Source organism: Panthera uncia, assembly GCF_023721935.1.
Source record: "Panthera uncia isolate 11264 chromosome B2 unlocalized genomic scaffold, Puncia_PCG_1.0 HiC_scaffold_24, whole genome shotgun sequence".
In the NCBI taxonomy this organism is placed as follows: Eukaryota; Metazoa; Chordata; class Mammalia; order Carnivora; family Felidae; genus Panthera; species Panthera uncia.
In genome coordinates this window covers 112,756,507-112,769,457 of record NW_026057580.1, presented here as the reverse complement: position 1 = coordinate 112,769,457, position 12,951 = coordinate 112,756,507, and the positions used below count along the sequence as shown (strand labels likewise).

General features: G+C 37.9%; 1 protein-coding gene across 1 annotated transcript in view; it reads left to right on the top strand.

The window, feature by feature from the left end:
- The window catches only part of PRKN (parkin RBR E3 ubiquitin protein ligase), a 1,335,825-nt gene that overhangs the window by 900,050 nt on the left and 422,824 nt on the right, over positions 1-12,951 (top strand). The window contains exon 7 of the mRNA XM_049653164.1: positions 10,213-10,349. Within this exon, the coding sequence (XP_049509121.1) occupies positions 10,213-10,349 (137 nt within the window). The remainder of the gene's footprint in view (positions 1-10,212; positions 10,350-12,951) is intronic.

Sequence of the window (12,951 nt, the reverse complement as noted above, 5' to 3'; positions counted from 1 at the left end):
ATTTGTTAATTCTAATGCATACTGTTATAATGTTTATAATCTAGCGCTTCTAAAAGGTAATGGTTTATGTTTAGATTCAACCTGTCAACAGTAATTATATTTAGAAATACGACATATAAGCTATACTAAAGTCAAGTAATTACTTTTGAAGATTGAAACCATCTGGAAGAAATTAATAACTCATTAATTCCCTCTTGTAACCATGGATTCATATACTTTATTTTGTTTATTGTTAATTGTTCAAAATGTTATAAATAATAGAACCTAATTCAGCTGCACTTACTATATAAACTTAAAACATGGACTTCTACATGTGGCTCGTGGAAACAGTATCATTATGCTTTAGTTTGATTTTTGATTTCTCGAGGAATTCAGAACCTTGATAAACACTGAGGAGATAATATGAAGATCTAAGACACAGTTCCCTAACCTTTTCTAATTTTATGCCATTTTAAGTGTTTTTACATGATTTCCTCACTCCCCTCTAGTTTCTTGGTCAGGCTAATTCATTCTTGCCTTTTGGGTCTTAGTTTATTTATTTATTTATTTATTTATTTATTTTCATTGGGGAAACATTCTCTGACCAACACTGGATTAACTTTTTCCCGCTGTGCCCCAGACTTAGTTATGTCACCATTAGACAGAATTCCACGAGGACAAGAACTGTGTATCCCATCCCAACGTCAAGCCAAGGAACCAGCACATAGCAGCCTCCCAATTGCTACGTATGGGTGTTTTTAAATTTTGTTTCATGTTTATTTATTTTAAGAGACAGCACAAGCAGGGAAGAGAGGGATAGAGAGGAGAAAGACAATCCCAAGCAGGCTCCATGCTGCCAATGCAGAGCCTGAGCAGGGCTCTAGCTCACCAACTACAAGATCATGACCTGAGCTGAAATCAAGAGCCAGTCACTTAACCGACTGAGCCACCCAGGCACCCCTCAGTGACTAGGTGTTGAATTGACCAGGGAACATCTGACATAAGCTGATCAATCAGGCACAGAACAATATAATGATATGTACTAAAACGCTAAGTAGAATATAAAAATACTGCTTTGTAAACATAAGCATTATGGGGAATTGTAAAGTGAGTGGGAGAATCGGTGTTAGCTGGAGTTTTATTGAAGCAGCCTCCTGAAAGAGGAAAATGAAAGTAAATTGGAAGACTCTTAACACAGAGAGACAAGAGCATAAGGGAAAAGGAGGTTTGGTTCTGACGCTGTAAAGAGAGGACCTGAGAAGGATTTGGGAATGGCAATTAGGGAGACATATAGTGGGGGGCAAGGAGCCTTATGGAGGGCTCTGAAAAACAGAAGGAAAACTTGAGGTCTTGATACATTGGCATTAGATAACTAGTTTATGGTTTTGGCCAAGACGTGCCACGATGAAAGCCACTTTAGAATAACATCACTGAGGTGTGCTGATTAAAAAGGAGGGGGGGGGGCAAATGTGGGAGGAAGGAATGGTGTGGGTGCTGATTTAGGTTAACTCCAGACTGAGGCTAATGAGTTTGGAGAATTCATGCTATACCAACACTTGAAGACCTAATCCATTTGCTCTAGAAAGCACTACACTTTTGCTACTCTGCATATCTTTATTCAGCTATTTTTATACCTCCTATTTTGTAGACTCTCAGAATTAGTAAGTATATGTAGAAAATAAATAGTTCTGAAACAGAGAAGGTAGCTGCTACCTGAAAATTTCTTTTTCTCTATATGACAATAAATAGAACAGGTTAACATCTCAATGGAGATACAGTTGACTTGATAGGGAGCTGTTGTTTGTTTTAAGGCCTAAGTACCCAGAGCAAAATGCCTTGCACAAAGTAGTTCTCAATACATGTGAGGTCAGGGCTTAGTCCCACTGCAGAAAATGTGTCTGTGGAATCATAAAGTATTACATCCTCAGGACACATGAGAATTAAGAATATTCTGGTGAGCATTATAAGCACAGGATATACAAAACCAGGTTGTTTTCCAGCAATAAAACTGTGCACTAATGATGAGAGAGTTTGCCCAGTATTGATCAGTGGGATTAAACCTTGGAACGAATGTTAATGTTAGGGTTCTCTTAAATTTAGTAGCATTTGATGTCACAGATGGGACATAGAATTACTGAATGAGGATTAAAGAGGACAAGGGAATTTTGTCGATAGAGAAAGGGGCAGAGTATATATTTTCTTAATCATTTTATTTTTAATGTATTTACTGTATTTTATATCATATTTTATTTAAAGCCTTTATAAACAAGGGAAGCTGTTTAGTTTCTTCGGTATCTTCTCTCTATATAGACTGAATGCACGCATGGAGGCATGAGTTGCCTTGAGACCCCTTCCACTGACCGCAAAGATGGGGTTAGATGGTCTCTAACTCATCCCTCTGGTAGCTTTTACGACACCAGGAGATAATTACTTGTTTGTCTTCAACCCTACGGGCCTGTGGCCTTCTGAGGCGAAGGGCCATGTCTTGCCCACTTTTACGTGACATCCATAGGTCAGTGCCTGGCACTTGGTAGTTAGTCCAGAGAATTACAAGGATGGATTGATGACAGTGATTCAAAAACGTCAACTTCAGTAAGGAGTCTTTGCCTTGGCAGTGTTGTTTATGCTGAAATATTGGGCCTTGTGCAAGCAAGCTCACGGAGCCAAAGTCACCCCTTTTTGTGCAGCAAAGTGGACAGGATAAAGCAATGAGGACGTGAGCAGAGGGAGCAAGAAGAAATTCGAAGTGGTGGTAAATGACCTTGGATCTGCCAGGGCCTCAATAGGATTCTGAGTCCAAGCAGGCTAATGGATAAACAAACTCACTTCAGGATTTTAAACTTGGCTGCTGGATGGAATTTCGAAGGTCATTCGACTGTTGAAGCTCATTTTAATTTCTAAAAGTTGAGGCTATCAATTAGCATCTTGGATCAGGGGTCTCTCCAGTGACTGGGATTGCTTACTTGGCTAACTCAAATAATGAGTCCGTATCACATATGTGGGTTAAAATGTTATCGAGGGCGGGCGCCATGTTGGATACTCCGTCAGAAGCTCATTTGGGCAATTAGTAGGTGATATAGATTGACCGAAAATGCATTTGGTTTCTGAGACTGTAGCCATTTATCTATTGTTTATAAGCTATCTCTAACTAAAAGAGATTTAAAATGACAGTTGTTAGGAAGATAGATTCGGGTTCCTTAATGGCATAGCTTTCCTCCTCTAATTATTTTTATCTAATCTAATCCTTTATTAAACTCCCAGGAGTCATAGTTGTTCATGTACTGAGGATTTGTAGAGAGCTTTGAAAGATTGCTAACTGGGGCATAACATCTATGTTACTGTTGCACAAGCGAAATATTGTAAAAACAACATGTGCGTTTCCAAGGGTCAAGTGTAAGCTAAATTCAAGGACTAACTTTCTCCCTCCAGTGAAAAAAATTTATTTTTATGTCCTCAGCGATTTGCACTTAATATGTTTATCCTAACTTTCATTGCTTCTCATTGCGTTTCAGATGATTCTACTATCCCTATATATATATATAATTTTGCTTTTCATTGGGGTGAATGGAGAAACCAGCTATACCAGAGAACTCAGCATTCTTGTCCTGTGCTCTGTTCTTCTGCAACTCCAGTCTCTTCTGTTGACCTGGAAGATTTTTTTCTATCTCCATGCCCTGGAAACTTGATCTTCATTCCAATGCCACTAACTACTCGCATGAATTCTTTTCTAATTTTCTATCTAAATGTGATCTCTTTCCCCCTCCGAACCTGTATTAGTTATATATTGCTGCCTAAAAAATAATTACCCCAAAATGTAGTGGCTTAAAACAACAACGGATGTTATCTCGCACAGTTTCGGCGGGTCAGGAACTTGGGAACAGCTTAGCTGGGTGGTTCTTGCTCAGGGTTAGCTCATGAAATTGTGGTCAAGCTGTCAACCAGGGCTACAGTAGGCTGAGGGCATGTCTTGTGCTGGAGGGTCTCCGTAGGAGTGCTTGAGTGTCCCCGCAACACGGCCATCACTCTCCTCAGAGCTACTGACCCAGGAAGCAGCACAGACTGCACGGTCTTCTCTGATCTAGTCCTAGAAATGGCTCATTGTCATTTCTGCACTTCCCACGTAGATGACTCAGGTCATCCCACTGATTTGTAAAACGGACACAAGGGCATGAATCCCAGGGGGTGGAGATCACTAAGGGGACACCCTGAAGGCTGCTTACCACAGAGCCTGCTAATATTTCCTACATCTCTAATATAACTTAGTGTCCTGCCCTGTGTTACACTTATGTGTATCCCTTTCCTACCCAGTTTATTAGATTTTTATTTCCTTTCAAGCTTAGACTTACTTCCTTATCTTTACGTATCTTAAAATTTCTGGGATGTCACATTCAATATATGTCACATTCAGCCAAGAAGTTGGAACCGCAGCCTCTTAATGGGTATAAATGAAGATATACCTGTGGCAAAGAAGTAGACAGGGTCAGAGAAATAGATTTTGGCAGAGAGAGCGTGTGTGTGAGGGAGGGCAAATGAGAGAGAGAGAGCGAAAGAGAGAGCACTCACACAAATGAGGTGGAGAGCAGATTAAACTGCACATTTGATCAGATAAACATGAAAACATTGATGCTATTTTGTAGATACAAGAGAGCTAATTTTATGAGAGCTTAAATGTTTGGACTACTTATTGTGTAACAGTGTTCTATTTGTGTGATGTATGTGAGTGGTCTGCCATATTTTTTTTACTAAGATTTCTTCAGTTATGCCTAATACTCTGTGAGCAAAGGCTCTTTGGATCACTGCTTTCATAAAAGCAGGAAAGGCATTGCTGACAAGAAACTCTTCAGAACCACACCTGCAGCCTGCACCGGTGTCTCGCTGTGCTGACTGCTTTGGACCTCAGTCCTCACCTCTGCTCGAAATGGACCCAGCTGCTCCTGCCCCACTGGTGGCTCCTGTACCTGTGCCTATGCGGCCTCCTGCACCTGCACGGACGGGCTCCTGCACCTGAGCTTGCTTTTGCACCTGCACCGGCTCCTGCAAATGCACCTCCTGCAAAAAGAACGGCCACTCCCGCCACCCATGGGCGGTGCTAAGTGTGTCTGCAAGGAGCCATCGGACAAGGGCAGCTGCTGTGCCTGATGCCAGGGAAGAGCCTGATCCAGATGTAACGAGAGCCACATGGACAAAGCTGCAGTTTCAAGACACTTTTTCCTATTATCCTGTTTGCCACATTCCCCTTTCTATAAAACACATGAATTATAATAAAAACTGTTGGCTTTAAAAGAAAATAATAACTCTTCAGTAATGTCAAGTACAGCATTTATAATCCCTTTTACGTGGGATTGAGAACTTTATTTAACCTTTGATTAACTGCTCTGTGGCCTGGTCCACGGGGGTGAAATCATCTTTTAGATTGATCAATTAACATTTATATATAATTTGAGCAAAGGGCACAGAGGAATGTTGGGAGGAGCAAAGACCCAAGAGGAGATAAGTCTTGGCAGGTTCTCCTCAGAAAACTCACTCCTGTCCATCTTCTTCTTTCCATTCCTAGAACCGCCCGCATACCACAGTCTGCTTCCTTAGTAACTCATGCCTGTGTTATTAAAATGACCTCCACATAGTTCTCACGACGTCCAGCTTGTTCTCCTCCACACGTTCCCTCAGAATTAAACATAGGAAAACATCTCTCCCTTCCGAGACTCACAAGCCTCAGTGAATCCCATGAGCGAGAGACCACACATTAGGCCAGTCTCCTGAAGTCCTCCTACCCCTGTCCCCAACCCTTCTCATCTCTTTTCTCTTGTCCTGATACATCCCCTCAGTCAGCCCAACTGATAACTTTTCTGTTCCAAGAATTCTTTCCCACGTCTGTTTCCCACCCTGCCCAGAAACCCCATTTCTCTCCAGGGACCCAGTGCTGATCCCCCATTCTTTTAAATTCAGCTCAGGTTTCCTAACCCTGACGCATACTTCTCCGCTGTCCTAACTTCTGTGGCACCAGAGTTTGGTGACCACACATACTTCCTTTTAATACCTGTTCACATGCGTGTCATGTCCCCAGACTGTGGCCTGTGACTGAGTTGTGTGTGTTTTTCCCAACGCTCCCATCAGTCATGAGATGTTTTTTCATCCACTCACTGCTGTATTCCGTGTGTGTTTATTAAGTGCCTACTACAGCCAAAGTAGATGCTCAGTAAGTAACTGAGTAAAAAATATAAGGATGGGAGCAGAGAGATTATGAAATAAAAAACATTTTGTTCAGTAAGCCACAGGTACGATCAGTAACTATTGATTATATAATGTCATGTGCTTATTGCTGTATTTGGTGAGACATGGGTCATGAAGGTGGTAATCAAGTTCAGCCCCCATTGTTTCAGGATTTTTCATTTAATGCTGACAGCTAAAGTAGCAACTTATGAAACACTCAGTCTGAATAAAAGTGAAGACAGTATAGGAAGCACATTAGGATAGACCCTGTGGATTAAAAGTTAAAGAAAAAGAGAAAAATCAGTGAAGAATTAAGCTCCATGAAAAGTTCCTTAGAGGTCTTATCTTGAACTGGACCTTGAAGTTTGGAATTTTGATTTGAATATAAAGGCTGATATTATACTAGAAGAATGAGTGACAAAGAGCACGAGCCCAGGAAGAAAGCTGGAGGCAGAGAGAGGAACAGGATGTGTGATAGAGTGGGGGCAGATTATTATAGGAGGATGACATGGAAAAACATTTGAGAAGTTCCTAGCAAGTACCTAACCCAAAGGGGGTGGTCATAAATACTAGTTTTTTTTTTCCACTGTCCTCTTTTGCCTCATACTTAGGAAGTTAATTATGTAGTCCCTCCAGCCATGAAATGATCCTCACTTCTTTTCTTAGATGACTCAGTTGATTAATCCAATAATGTTTCTATGGGTGGCATGCTTATTCCTCATCTAACTTTTTCATAAATACTAGAAATTTCTTTTTTTATAACTAGAAATATTATTGATAAGAGATGGACAATCTTACCTCAAAACTGTATCAAGAACTCCAACTGACTGATAATTCTGCATGAATATGGGCATATACTATCTATATCTATAACATTATTCATCAACATATGTATTTTTCTACATGTTTATCCTATATATGTTATATAGATATATATTAGATATATATATATTATATAGACATATAGATATATAGATATATATATAAATATATTCTATATTTCTCTCTCTCTCTCTCTCTCTCTCTCTATATATATATATATATATATTCACTCCATATGGATAGTGACAGAATGCCTGAGTGACTTCTCTATACTTGTCACTCCCTGAAACTCTTGTAAGTTTCTTTCTTTTTTTTTTTTCTTTTTTCCAAAATGGACATGTAAAACCACACATGTAGGTTCTGGTGTCACTTATATATACACCCTGTGCCTGGGAAGGGATTCTCTTTAATGAACTTTAGTGATCTGTCCTCACTTCCAAAGCTGAACACATTTTTATATCTTGTTTCCTTTACTTCTCATTGTTGGTAAACTGCTATCTGCATTCATTTCTCATACTTTTTATCCAAGGTAAACATTCTCTAAAGTCCTTTCTGATGACTCTATTATATTTTTTTTGTAATAATAAAGGTTATTGACATTACCTGCTTCAACAGGTAAATCCTAAGGTCTCTCAGGTCCCGGTCACCATGCACTTCTCAATGCTGCCTTAACTGCTGCCTTGTCCATTTGCCGCTACAATTCCAGAGGGCAGTGCCATGAAATGTGCCAGTGCATCCCCCAGATACCCTATGAACTCTTCCCCAGCTCTTTGCATCCTGATGGTTCTGATCAATTAGTCCTTTGGTTTGGTCTGTTCGGCTCCCCGCCTATATCTCAATTCAAGAAGGCAGAAGTGAACCAGTACGGCTGTAATTTTTAGTAAGATTCCTCCTGTGTCCCCAAGATGATGTGTTTCACTCTGTGGGGCCTAGAGCCTGTGTTTCCACAGGGCCTGTGATTGTCCTTGTACTGCTGTATCTGTGTGTGTGTGTGTGTGTGTGTGTGTGTGTGTGTGTGTGTGTGTGTAGTTGCAGTAGTAGAGGGAGGGGCAAGATGCACTACTGTGTCTGTTGAGTGTGCCCTCCATGCCCCAAACATTGGGCCTCTAAAACCTTTCCTAATGTGGTGGGCTCTTGAATCTGCACAGGGTTTATTCACAGCATGGCCTCTCATGTATTCACCATTCCTTTCCAATCTGTTCCAAATGGTAGGATGCCATCAGTAAAGTAGAACAGCTGATGTTCTGTGGATTGTTCCACACGATCTAAGTAGTTTGCGGCCATATTTTAACCGAAGGGCAAATTCATAAATATGTAGTGTTGCCCACACATGGAACAAAACTCTCTCCATTTTTCCTTAATAGGGATGGAAAAGAACTCACTTCCTGGACCAGTGGCTACCACGTACCTTAATGTTGCTCTGGGACACTATGCCAACAGTTCATGTTCCTACTGCTTTGGCTTTATAAGTTTTCCTTTTATTTCTTCTACTGGGTAATTGCTAAGCTTTCTTTCTTAACCTTGTTATATAGAGGAACATTTTTATGAATGTTCTAATATTTTCTCCAGTGCTTCCATGTGTTGAGAGCAGATTGAGCGTCTCTAAAGGCTTAGTCGACCATGTTGCTAAGACCAGAATGGAGAATATTTTTCATAGAACTTAGCCATGAGGAGAACATAGAATACGGCAGTTCTATAGGGTCACACAGAGTGAATGCGGTGTGTGTGCCCTTGTGCATGTGTGTATGTCTGACTCGTGATAGAAATGAGAAGGTATTATATTTTATCATCTTCCAGCAGAATGTTATTAGAAGGGAAGAGGTTGAAAGTTCAGAACACAGTCAATGCCTAATTGAAAAAGGCTCTGGAAATGGAAATGATAGCCCCAAAAGGACTGCAGTAGGTTCAGAGATGAGAAATAGAAGCGCATAAAAGCATTTAGGGACGTCCTTGCCAGCTTATGATGACCATTGCCCTGTTGATCCATGACATTAAAATACCAAGTTGTTTTTTTTTTGTTTTGTATTAGATATTGCTTTGAAATAAGTGGGAAAGCAGAATTTTGAAAACCTTTTAATTGTTAAGAAAATTACATGTTACTAATATTAATGTTTAATATCAATTTTTCTGGGGAAAGGGCTTTTGAAGAGCTCTGAGGTCTTTTAAGAATTGTGTATGAAATAAAAAAGAACTATTTTGTATTTTGTTGTCATTACACAGAGAATAGGCTTATCTAGATAAACTCCAGTGGTTTTTTTTGTTTTTTTGTTTTACTATTAAAATGGCCTTGGGGCTGATGTGAAATTAATTCAATTTGTCTCTCTCGCTCTCCCTTTCTTTTTTTTTTTCTTTTGGTTATAAAATAATGTGGTTCATTTTGTTAGCAAAAATACATGCTTATTTGGGGCATTTTCCCCCTATAAAGCATTTTAAGGGAATCCAAAGATTTTAGAACTCATATATCAATTTATTAGTAAGCTCCTAACCTTGATTTAATAAATTGGCTGTTTGGGTGGAGTAGGGATGGCACGATAGACTAAATCTTTTAGAAAAGAATCTGTGCTAGATAATTTTTATTTTGAAATTCTCCTTTTCTGCTTGCCAATGAAATATGAGTGATTGTTTAACATACCTACTTTGGCACCATGGTAATTTTTCTTTTGGCTTTTGGGAAGTTCAGATTTTATATATCATTAACATACAATTCAAGGAACGTTTATTTAAACCTTACCGTGCCTGGTACTATGAGAATATCAATTTAAATTAAGCACAGTATCTACTTTCAAGGAGATCACAGTCGGTAGAGAAGCATATCAATAGTATGATGTAATTTTGTATCAATAAAAAAATGTATAAATGGGGTGATTCATGGGTGAATTGGGAATTATGAGGCTTCTAGAAGATGATCTAGAAAGAGGTTATATCTGAGCTCAGATTTAAACAACAGTTTGGTAAATATGTTAATATAAAAATATAAATTTAGGAAAATCAATGTTATGTATAGTTAATGAAATGTTTCCAATTTTTAAGGTGCAGCTTTAACACATATGTGCTCAATGGTGAGCAGTGCAGGTGTCTACACAGAGCATTTTCTAAGCAAGCTGATAGGATTACAAAGTGTCCCAAAGCACATGTTGGCTTTCGACTCTTAGAAGTACTAGAGGAAATGTTTTCCTTTTCTTTTTTTATTTTTCTGTGCAGGAGCCCTGTCCTGGTTTTCCAGTGCAACCATCGCCACGTGATTTGCTTAGACTGTTTCTACTTATACTGTGTGACAAGACTTAACGACAGGCAGTTTATCCATGACCCTCAGCTGGGCTACTCTCTGCCGTGTGTGGGTAAGTCTAGTACTTTTTTCTTCTCCATTTTTAATGCCAATTAATGATGGAAGAACTATTGATGCAAGACTATCTTAGGGATACTCAATCCCCCGCCGAGGGGTTGAAAATTCAAATATCTATTTGATCCCTGCTGAGCAAGAAACAGTGTTTGCATCACAAAAATATAAAATACGAAGGTATGCAGGAGTTATGTTGAACTGGAAAATGCATCACCTGCATAAAAGTATGGAAAATAAATTTTAAAATATTATTCGGCTGAGGTGCACAAAGTATGTCTATGGATTCACCCTACAAGTTACAGATTACCATGGATCTAGAGCAGCCCTATCCACGTTTTCAAATTGTATACCCTTATTGCTAAAAATTTTGAGCACATACGCATATATATGAAAGAACATATATTTTGAAGGATTTTGAAGAATGAGATAAAGCTGAAATATTTAATATTTTCAGTTTTTTTATCTTTCAACATTGAAGAACATTCTTTACTTATATTACTGTTGTTACATGTATTTTTTGATTGAGGTGAAATTCACATAACATACAGTTAACTATTTTCAAGTGCCAGTTCAGTGACATTTCCTGTTTTCACAATGTGATGTGAGGACTATCACCCATCTCTAGTTTCACAACTTTTTCATTATCCCAGAAAAATACCCCGCATTCATTAAGTAAGCGTTCCCAATTTCCCCTCGCCTCTGTCTCTTGGCAACCACTATCATCTTCCCCTGTGGATTTACCAATTCTAGATACTTCATATAAAAGGAATCATGCAATATGTAACCTTTTGTGTCTTCCTTGTTTCACTTACCATAATGTTTTTGAAGTTCATCCAACTTGCGGCATGTATCTTCATTCCTTTTTATGACTGATTAATATTCCATTATATGGACATACCACAATCTGTTTATCCATTTCTTTGCTGATGGACATTTGTGTTGTTTTCACCTTTTGGCTATTCTGAATAATGCTGCCAAAAACATTTGTGTATTTGTTCCTGTGTGCATATATGTTTTCATTTCTCTTGGGTGTATACCCAGGAGTGCAATTGCTAGGTCATATGCTAATTCTATATTTAATCTTTTGAAGAACTACCAAACTATCTTCCATAGCTGCTGCACCATTTTGCATTCCTACCAGTAACTTATAAAGGTTTTTATTTCTTTACATCCTCTCCCACACTTGTTATTTTCCTGTTTTGTTTTTAATAGCCATACTATTAAATTTGGAGTGGTACCTCATTGTGGTTTTGACTTGCATTTCTTTAATGACTGATGATGTTGAATATTTTCTTGTATGCTTGTTGACCATTTGCGTTTCTGTTTGGAGAATATCCAAGACCTTTGCCCATTTTTTGATTGGGTTGTTTGTCTTGTTGCTGACTGGTAAGAGTTCTTTATGTGTTCTGGATAATAGACATTTATCAGATATATGACTTGCAAACATTTTTCCTATTCTGTGGGTTGTATTTTTACTTTCATGGTAATATCCTTCAATACATAAAAGTTTTTAATGTTGAAGAAATCTATTTTATCTATTTTTTCTTTTGTTGTTTGTGCTTTTGGTGTCAAAGGTAGGAATCCATTGTCAAAACCAAGGTCCTGAAGAATGACTCCCATGTTTTCTTCTAATAGCTTAGCTTTAATGCTTAGGCCATTGATAACATTTTGAATTATTTTTTATATATGGAATGAGATAGGGGTCTGTACCTCATTCATATATATATATATATATATATATATATATATACATACATATATATAAAATCATTGCAATATGAGTAAATATGCTTCACTGATTTTGAAAATTGTGGTTTGAAATTGTGATAGCTTGATTCAATGGTCAGATTTTAAGTTTAACTTATTTCGGTACTTAGTTTAAATGTTTTTTTGATCAAAGCTGAAAAATATAACTCAAAAGTATTTCACATTTCCAAATAGAAGAAGCTGATTTCATTGTTGACTTTGTAAATTATGATGCTCATTTTTTGACTGTATTTGCCAATAATGCAATGTTTATTAATTAAGATTCACATAATGCATGTATCAGTATATTAAGGAAAACTCACTGAAAGGTTTTGGACTTTTGTATTTTTAAAAAAAGCATTCAAAAGTTAGTGAAATATTTATTTTCAGATTGAAAGATTCTATTTTTCATGGGTTAATTTTGTACTGATAAACTCTCTTCCTTCACAAAACCATGTAGCATGGAATATCCATTTTCATGTTTTCTCTTCATACTCAAGGCACTTCTAAAAGTTAGTTTACTTCTCATGCAGCTTTAAATTTTAAAGCATTTTAATTGTAGGAAATTTCGAACATACAAAATAAAAAACAAATGTGCAATCACTCCTCTCGTACACATTAGCCAGGCTTTCTAGCATGACAAGTTGTTCTAGGTTTTTCTCGTAATTCTTGCTACTTTGGATTTTTTCTTTGGAACCCTTTTAAATAATTTTTGTGAGTGTATCTACCTCATCCCCTGTTATTTAAACATAACTCTCCTTAAAACCTTGCTTTTCTTTTTTTAAATACCACTCACTACCAAGATCTTACCTTCCCTAACACCTCTTTTAATGTTTAACAGCAAGAAGGAGAAA